At 41.7% G+C, this 9,624-nt stretch overlaps 1 protein-coding gene across 1 annotated transcript; it reads right to left on the reverse strand.

Annotated features, from left to right (window-relative positions):
• Nucleotides 1–217: 217 nt before the first annotated feature.
• LOC131163492 (uncharacterized) lies at nt 218–6,987 on the reverse strand. The gene is made up of 3 exons (XM_058120087.1): nt 6,232–6,987; nt 3,812–6,147; nt 218–3,650 (listed from the first exon to the last, which is right to left on the reverse strand). Exons 1-3 carry the CDS (start codon nt 6,985–6,987, stop codon nt 218–220), a joined length of 6,525 nt encoding a protein of 2,174 aa, XP_057976070.1.
• Nucleotides 6,988–9,624: the final 2,637 nt, after the last annotated feature.

Genomic DNA, 9,624 nt, shown 5'->3' on the forward strand with positions numbered 1-9,624 from the left:
CAAATTTTGTAAACTGACTTTTGAAAAAAATACTGGTTTATCATTTAGGCTCAATTTGGTTATCAAATGGTAAATCGTTATTTGGCTTTTTTATAGGAAAGCAGATCGGCCAACGATGGCCATCTATCATTTGATCAAAACATGAATAATGAACAGTCATTAGATTTATGAAGCAAATCGTTATTTCATTGAATCTCCTTGAGAGTTTACAGGGTTTCTAAGAAAAATATTTCTTTACCGCATCTGAGTTTGTGGGGTGCACCAGATCGGCTCCATCCATGTCTGATAACAATAAGGCACCTCCTGAAAATGCTTTCTTTACCACATACGGCCCTTCATAATTTGGGGTCCACTTACCTCGGGGGTCATTATGAATTGGTAAAATCTTTTTCAAAACTAGATCTCCTTCTTGAAACCGTCGAATACGCACTTTCTTGTTAAAAGCTCTCATCATTCTCCTTTGGTATAACTGCCCATGAACTATAGCTGTCAATCTTTTTTCTTCAATCAGATTCAACTGGTCATATCTAGATTGCACCCATTCTGCTTCGGTTAACTCTGCTTCTTTTAAGACTCGTAACGATGGAATCTCAACTTCTATCGGAATTACGGCCTCCATTCCGTATACCAAAGAGAAAGGGGTAGCCCCTGTAGATGTTCGAACAGTGGTTCGATAGGCCAATAAAGCGAAAGGTAACTTCTCATGCCAATCTCTATAGGTCTCCGTCATTTTTTCCAAGATGCTCTTGATGTTCTTATTGGCTGCTTCCACCGCTCCATTCATTCGAGGTCGATAGGGGGCTGAATTATGATGCTTGACCTTGAACTGACTGCATAATTTTGTCATGACCTCGTTGTTCAAGTTTTTAGCATTGTCTGATATTATCCTTTCTGGGATCCCATACCTGCAAATTAATTCTGTCCTGATAAAATGATTGATTACATTTTGAGTGACATTAGAGTATGATGCTGCTTCTACCCATTTTGTGAAGTAGTCAATGGCCACAAAAATGAATCGATGCCCATTACTGGCCTTCGGGGTTATCGGTCCGATCACATCCATGCCCCATGCTGAGAAAGGCCAAGGTGTAGATAAAACCTGGAGTTGAGTGGGTGGGACTTGTATGCGATCTCCATAGATTTGACACTTATGGCACTTTCGAACATACTCCATACAATCCCGTTCCATGGTTATCCAATAGTATCCACTCCTTAGGATTTTTCGGGCTAACGGGTGTCCTCCCGCATGGGTCCCACAAACACCGTCGTGTACTTCCTGTATGATTTGTTTTGCCTCTTGCAACTCCACGCACCGTAGGAGGGTCATATCATGATTCCTTTTATACAATATCTCCCCATCTAAAAAGAATCCTATAGCTAGCCTCCGAATTGTCTTTCGGTCATTATTAGAGGCTCCTATGGGATACTCCTTCCATTGAATATATGTTTTGATATCATGAAACCATGGCTTTCCATCAGCTTCTTCTGTCATTATACAATATGCTGGCTCCCTATGCATCCTTATTCGAATGGGTTCAATCTCTATTCCGGACTCAACCTTAAATAAAGCCGCCAATGTTGCTAGCGCATCAGGGATTAAGTTGCTCTCTCTCGGTAAATGCGAAAAACTGATGGCATCGAATTCTTGCATCATTTCCTGAATGAACTCCTGGTATGGTATTAATTTGGAATCCCGGGTTTCCCACTTTCTGGTCAACTGATAAATTACCAAAGCGGAATCTCCTTTTACAATCAATTTTTTAATGCCTCGGTCAATAGCCGCCTGTAAGCCCAATACGCACGCTTCATACTCTGCTATATTATTGGTACACGGAAAGGTGAGTTTGGCTGTGACTGGGTAATATTTACCCTCTGGTGATATGAGTACAGCCCCTATTCCATGCCCCCATACGTTGGTCGCCCCATCAAATAGCATCATCCACCCAACATTACCTTCCTTTTCTTGATCAATTGAATCAATATCTTGATCCGGGAAGTCAAACTCCATGGATTGGTAATCATTAACGGCCCTATCAGCCAAATATTCTGCTATAATGCTCCCTTTGATGGCTTTTCTCGTCACATATGTAATATCATATTCAGTCAACAGCATTTGCCAACGAGCCATCCGTCCTGTTACTGCAGGTTTCTCGAAAACATACTTAATCGGATCCATTTTAGAAATCAGCCATGTTGTGTAATACAGCGTGTATTGCCTTAATCTACTAACCACCCACACTAAAGCGCAACACGTCTTCTCCAGGTTAGAGTACCTAGATTCGTATTCCGTGAACTTTTTGCTTAAATAATAGATGGCGCGCTCCTTTCTTCCAGACTCATCATGTTGTCCTAACACACACCCCATGGAATTCTCTAATACTACTAAGTACAATATAAGAGGCCTTCCAGGTACAGGGGGAACCAAAACTGGAGGGTTCAATAGATATTCTTTTATTTTATCAAAAGCTTTCTGACATTCTTCACTCCATTTTTCGGGGTTATCCTTCTTCAGCAGCTTAAATATGGGTTCACAAGTAGCAGTTAACTGAGATATAAATCGAGCTATGTAGTTCAATTGGCCTAGGAAACTCCTGACTTCTTTTTCAGTTTTGGGACTAGGCATTTCTCGAATAGCTTTTATTTTATCTGGGTCTACTTCAATCCCTTTCTCACTTACGATAAATCCCAACAATTTTCCTGAAGAAGCTCCGAATGTACATTTTTCTGGATTTAATTTCAGTTGACATTTTCGTAGCCTTTTAAATAGCTTCCTTAAGTTTATCACATGGCTATACTCATCTCGAGACTTAACAATCATGTCGTCCACATATACTTCTATCTCCTTATGCATCAAGTCATGGAATAGCGTTACCATGGCTCTCTGATAGGTTGCCCCTGCATTCTTTAAACCAAAGGGCATAACCTTGTAGCAAAAGGTCCCCCATAAGGTGATGAACGTGGTCTTATCTTTATCTTCTGGGGCCATCTTAATTTGATTATATCCAGAAAACCCATCCATGAATGAAAACAGGGCATGTCCCGCGGTATTGTCTACCAGCACATCTATGTGTGGAAGTGGGAAATTATCTTTAGGGCTAGCTTTATTCAAGTCTCGATAGTCAACACAGACTCTCACTTTTCCATTTTTCTTCATTATTGGAACTACATTGGCCATCCACTCTGGATATTTGGCTACTTCTAAAAAACCAGCCTCAAACTGCTTTTGTACCTCTTCTTTTATTTTGATCAACATATCTGGGCGCATTCTCCTCAGTTTCTGCTTTACCGGTTTGCTATCTGGGTAAATGGGTATTTTATGTGTTACTAAGTCAGTATCCAAACCCGGCATGTCCTGATAGGACCATGCGAAAACATCTTGGTATTCCTTCAAAAGGTTTATCATTTCGCATCTTTCTTTTCCTCCCAACAGTGCCCCGATTTTTACTTCTTTTGGTTCCTCATTAGTCCCCAAATTTATTGTGACCGTGGGGTCGCTACTGGTTAAGGTTGGTTTTTCATCTGATTTCAACATTCTTTGCATTTCAGGTGATAAGTCAGTCTCCTCTTCTATTTCAGCTTCTAGGATTAAGTTTTCAAAGTTAACATCAATTTCTGGCTCCTGAATACTGGTATGATTATTTTCCCTATCCCTGCATAAAACAAAGGTAAACAATTCTTTTGACAAATGACCCAATGATGCAATAAATGCGAAAGAAATGCATACTGGTTTTATTGATGAAAAAGACAAACGGTCCGAGGCAATAATGTCCACGGATTACAAAAAGAAAGCGAAATGAGCAAAAGCCATTACATGAAATGAATTGGGTAATCAGAAGATGTCCAGTTCTGAATTTCTGCTCCTGTCAATGGGTAGATCCATCTACTCGAGTCATTCATGTGGTCCCCTGATTCTAAGGCCAATATGCTCATCTGTTTCATTTCTTCCTCAAGAGTGACTTGATTGCCTTTTCGAAAGGTCTGATTCATTGGCGGGACTTCTACCCCCCACTTGGTACTTACTCTTCCTGTGCGCCTCTCGATTCGGATTATTTTTTTCTCTTCTGCCTTCTTCTTATGGTCAGCTAAAGTAGGAGTATATCCGATGCCGTATCTCTCATTCGTGCCTTCTGGTAACAATGGCATTGCGATGCCCTGGAGATACTTCCCCAACCCTTTTCCTGGGCAAAACCTTGATTTAATCATTTCCGTGGCCACCATGCGCGTGGAAGAAGAGATCCGAGGTTGAGGGATAAAAGATCCCTCCATTATAGTAATGACGTTGATGATCTCAAATGCTCGGAATGAATCTTCATGGGCTTCTTCAGCTGCTTCCACATAGGGAGTGGAAGAAGGTTTAGTAACCATTATATCGGTTTCTCCATAAACACATACCAGTTTATCCCCTACTACAAACTTCACTCGCTGATGCAAAGAGGAGGGAACTGCCCCAGTATTATGTATCCAAGGCCTTCCCAAGAGACAACTGTATGAAGGCGTAATATCCATGACTTGAAAAGTGATATTGAAGGTTACGGGTCCAATCTGAATAGGGATGTCAAGCGACCCTACTGACTCTCTTCGTGTCCCATCGAAGGCACGCACCACCAAATTGTTTGGTGTCACATAAGAAGGGTCAATGGGTAACCTTTGCAGTGTAGTCATTGGCATAACATTGAGGGATGATCCATTATCTATCAGGACTCGAGACATCATATGATCCTTACATTTGGTGGATATATGCAGCGCCTTGTTGTGCCCCTGGCCTTCTGGCGGAATTTCTTCATCAGTAAAAGTGATGTAATTGGAGGCTGCCAGACTTCCGATCACATGATTGAATTTATCAACACTGATATCTTGGGGAATGTAGGCTTGATTTAGGACTTTAAGTAATGCCTCCCGATGGGTCTCTGAATTTAGTAGAAGTGACAAAACAGATATGTGAGCCGGCATTTTCTTTAGTTGGTCCACAATGTTGTACTCGCTATGCTTTATTATCTTCAAGAATTCTTCGGCCTCTCCATTAGATATTGGACTTTTCACTACCCTGTCTGGTTCCCCTACATTCTGTCGATTTGTTTTAGAAGAATCTGGCATATACACCCTACCACTTCGAGTTATCCCTTTCACCCCTGCTATATTGCTGGTGCTTCCTTCGTCATACGCTTCACATTCATATTTCCAGGGTACTGCTTGGTTACTCTTGTATGGGAATGGCCTAGGAGTAGAGATCACCAAGCGAGCTGGCGCTTCCTGTGTGGGAAAAGCCTTGTTCATGGTAGGTATGAATGGTTGATTAGTGCACTGATGATATACCGGCCGGTTTTCCCCAATGACTGCAATCTCTCCACTTTTGTGGGTACAACCAATCTCTATAAACTTGTTATCCACCATCTTTTGCAAAAACATTCTAAAAGTTACACACTTTTTCACAGATCTTCCTTCTTTACTCTGACATAAACAAAGTGCATTAGTGGGGCAAACAGCCTCTTGCCCTATCCGACCTGCCGCAATAAGTTCATTGAACACCCAATCTAAAGACATTTGTTCAAAATCCACCTCATTCGTCCCTTCTTCTATCATTCCGACATTGTTACCCCCATGATTGGGCAAAGGGTTCCCTTGAATTCCTGGTTGTTTATCATCGAATGCTAGCCATCCGGCTTCTCTTAGTGTTTGAACCTTATTTTTGAATGCCCAACAACGTTCAATAGTGTGCCCGGGAGTGTTAGCGTGATATGCACACTTGGCTTCGGGGTCATACCATTGTGGAAAAGGTGCCGTAACGACCGTTCCAGGAATGACTGAAACTAAGTTCCTCTCCATCAATTGTGGGAATAATTCTGAGTATGTCATTGGAATAGGATCTATCCTTCTCATATTCCTCTGGATGCCTCTATCATGAGTTCGCATATTCGGCTGGGCGGGCATGGCCCCGGAAGGAACAACTTGGGGTCTACCTCCCGTATGAACAGTCTGATTGACAGAGGGCTCGAAAACAAAATTCCTCCTAGTCCCTTGGCCATGCTCTCTTTGATATTGTTGTCTTTGAACCATCTGGACCTCTTCTTCTTTTTTCTTGCTTGTCCACTTCTTGCCTAGACCAGTCTCTGTACTAATACTTTTAGTTCTCCCGACTTTGATGGCCGTCTCAATCCTCTCTCCGGTAGAAACAATGTCCATGAAGTCATGGGGGGTTGCCCCTAGGAGATGCCCGAAGTAAGGATCTTTCAAGGTATTCACAAATAGGGAAATAGCCTCCCTATCTTCCACCGGAGGATTGACCTGGACAGACATGTCCCTCCACCTATATGCATATTCTCTAAATGTTTCGGTGGGCTTCATTTGCATACTCTGCAAGGTCATACGATCGAGTGTCATTTCTATAACATGGCGGTATTGAGCTATAAAAGAATTAGCCAAATCTTTCCATGTGCGGATCCGAGTCCGATCTTGTTGAATATACCACCTGATAGCTGCCCCTGTCAAGCTGTCTTGAAAGCAATGCATCATTAGTCTCTCATTATCGGAATGGGCAGCCATTTTTTGGCAATACAGGCGCAGGTGAGTTCGAGGACAGTTAGTTCCATTAAATTTTTCAAAATCTGGTACTTTGAATTTTGGTGGCAGGGTGACCTTTGGCACGAGGCACAAATCATTGGGATCTACAGAATCGAATGTATTGGATCCTTCAATAGCTTTCAGACGTTCCTCTAGTACATCGTATCGACGTTCAGTTTCAGATCTGTTCACCCCCAAATCAGAAGCTACTAATGGGGGAGTCCCCACTACTGGAAACCCCTGGGCTTGTATATTAGGGATGAACGGGGGTATACTTGGCATTGAACCCTCCATGACGCCAGGTAGTGGAACTGACGTTTGTCCACGCACTGGGGTAAACCCTGGAGGATGAGTGGGGTCCATATCTGTCTCCGGATCATTCTGCACTGCTTTTCCTTTGTTCGTCAACAATTCTAGGATCTTGCTCATTTTTTCATTCAATTCTTCTTGTCCTTGCTCTATGCCCAGGACTCTACCTTCCAACTGTTCACTCATTTCTTTTGCCCTTCTCCTGGTATTGTATTGATGCGTGACAGTCTCAATGTTGCTCGCTCAGACGAATTCTGTGGCTAGGCACTGCAAACCAAAACTTTCCCTTTTTAGAATTGTGAATGCGTAGGTATGAATGTATGAAATGTGATGGTCTTTTTAAGACATGTGTAAAATTCACAAATATAAAACATATGTATGCAGCCTAATGTACTTTAACCAAGGTTCATGGAAAAGATCATCATCATTCTAGAAGAAAAATCTGCTTTTCATTAAAAGGATCCTTTTATACAATATGTCATTCATCCCTGTTCCTTATTTTTATTGCCTACAACACTTTCAGAAATAATCCAATCGAATATTGAAACAAGATCTGCTCATGATTTCATAACCTCTACATCTTGCTGTGTCATCTTCTTCTGCAAAGCTCGGAACTTGGCTTCCCAGTAGCCAGCTTTAGTTATGCACGGCTCCATCTTTTCCAGAACTTGGTTATATTTCCCTCTCTGCTCATCCCACTGATTTTCTAATTCCTGTATGTAGAGTGATTTCCTTTCATTTTCAGTTCTGGCTTCTTCTAACATCTGAGACTTCTGGTCCAATGCTACTTGGAGTGCTCGTCTTTTCTTTCTTAATGCCATTATTTCCCTTTCTGATTGTAAACACTGAGCTTTCTGTCGCTTGATTTTTCGACGATAGAATGTAACTAACTTCTCTTCTTTTTGCCTTTCTTGTTGATCCTTCATTACTACCCACATTGCTTTTTCTTCTGCTAATCGTAGCCCTTCTTGCAAATTTTCCTGTATGTCTTCTGCTGGTGCCTTTGTTTGGGCTATAGGATCCCTCGCCATTTGTTTGACCTGTGAATTCACTCTGTTAGCCAACCATAGTTCATAGTTTCTTTGAGTACCTGAACCTTGATGGCCTGATTCTATTAAGTACACATGTCTCCATGCTACTGTAAATTCTCGGACTCGTCTTTGATCATCACCTGTTTCATTCGAGAATCGAGAATTAGCCAGTCCATGTGTCATGGGTATAAATTGGGTTGCCCCTATTTGCTTTCTAAGCATAAGGGGCGCATACGCTATCCCTCCCCAAGGGCCAAGCAGAGGCACCCATGGGAGATTTCCACACCTGTATATGACATTGGACGGGCCCATCCATGGTGCTTGCCAAACGAGTCCCCTGCTGACTAAATGTCGTAGTCTTGACTTCCATTCAAATTTATTGGCATGTTTTTCCCACTGGACGGTTTCGAATTCTGCTAAGGGAATTCTGAGTGTCGAGTAAGTGGTACGAAAAGACCCCGGGGTGCAAGGTAAGTGACTCATTATCCATACATACAGTAGGGGCACACAACATCTCATTCTCGTACGTCTTTTGACCTGACACTCATGGAGAGATCGAAAAGTCTCAGCTAGGATTCCAGGGACTGGGTTGATTCCTTCCTTTACCTGTGCTACAAAAGAAATAGTATTCTGATCGATAGTTCCTACCTCCTTTGGAAATATGATTAATCCATAAATAGCTAAGGCTAACATATGCATCTGAGCCTCTTCCCCATCTTCCTTTTCTAATAGTCGCTTCAAGCATGGCCAGGTGATTTTTGTATCTTCTGTCTTCTGAATTTTAACCCCGATGACGTCATGCAATTCTTTTACAAAAGATGCTCTAGGATCATGCACGTAAGTTTTGTAGGGCGTCGTTAACTTAGCTAAATGCAGCAAGGAGGTATATTCCTCAATAGTTGGTGCCATGTCTACTCCATCCATAGTGAAGCAACAATACGAAGGATTCCAGAATTCCACTAGCACTTCGATCACATGGAGATTTACGGACACATGAAGTAAGAACCCAATATGCCCATACAGTTGTGAAAATTTCAGCCGGTGCTGAGGTGACCACCCCTTCCAAATGACTCTCAGTTCTTCCAAAGAGTTTGACCGAGTATTTAGGTTAACTCGATCTAGTACCTCGATCACTGATTCCTTATCCACGCTATCTCCCCATTGACTTTGCTGATTTTCAGAGTATATCTGTACCGCGGACTCCTTTTCAAGCGTGACTATAGTGTCTTCCATAAATGACTTTTATCTTTTCCAAAATCTTGGCTAAGCACAAGGTATGCCTACATGGATGTAATATATCAGGCACAGTATGATAAGTTTAAAGTGATGACATTGCACAAAGAAAAATGAAGCTTTTATTTCAAACTTAGGGTGTATCTAGTGCTCAAACACATACAAACACGGATATGAACATATATGCAACCTATCGGGCATGATCATGCATGAAATGAAGTACATGAATGCAACGTATGCAATGAATGTTTGTGCACGGATGCAACTAGTGCAATTACACATACAAATAGAGATATGACCATGCATGATTATGTGTGAAATTATGCATGAATGCATGGATGCAATGTAATCCTAACTAACTACTTTGTCAGCATTCTATGAAAAGTCCCACTAATGAGAGATTTCAAGATTAAGATAATCATTGATGGGCCACAATTTCAATTCAATTCTTTCCTCAATCATTCATTTCCTTGATGACGGTCTATGTAGCTCA

The sequence above is a fragment of the Malania oleifera genome, chromosome 9 (assembly GCF_029873635.1).
Source record: "Malania oleifera isolate guangnan ecotype guangnan chromosome 9, ASM2987363v1, whole genome shotgun sequence".
Classification (NCBI taxonomy): Eukaryota; Viridiplantae; Streptophyta; class Magnoliopsida; order Santalales; family Ximeniaceae; genus Malania; species Malania oleifera.

Bases quoted from the DNA above. Each gene is read 5' to 3' on its own strand.
- LOC131163492 (XM_058120087.1), bottom strand. From the start codon at position 6,987: ATGAGCAAGATCCTAGAATTGTTGACGAACAAAGGAAAAGCAGTGCAG. The intron at 6,148-6,231 runs TTGAAAGATCCT...GAGAGGATTGAG, and splicing joins TTTCCCTATTTGTGAATACC to ACGGCCATCAAAGTCGGGAG. The intron at 3,651-3,811 runs GTAATGGCTTTT...TGTTTTATGCAG, and splicing joins GATTACCCAATTCATTTCAT to GGATAGGGAAAATAATCATA.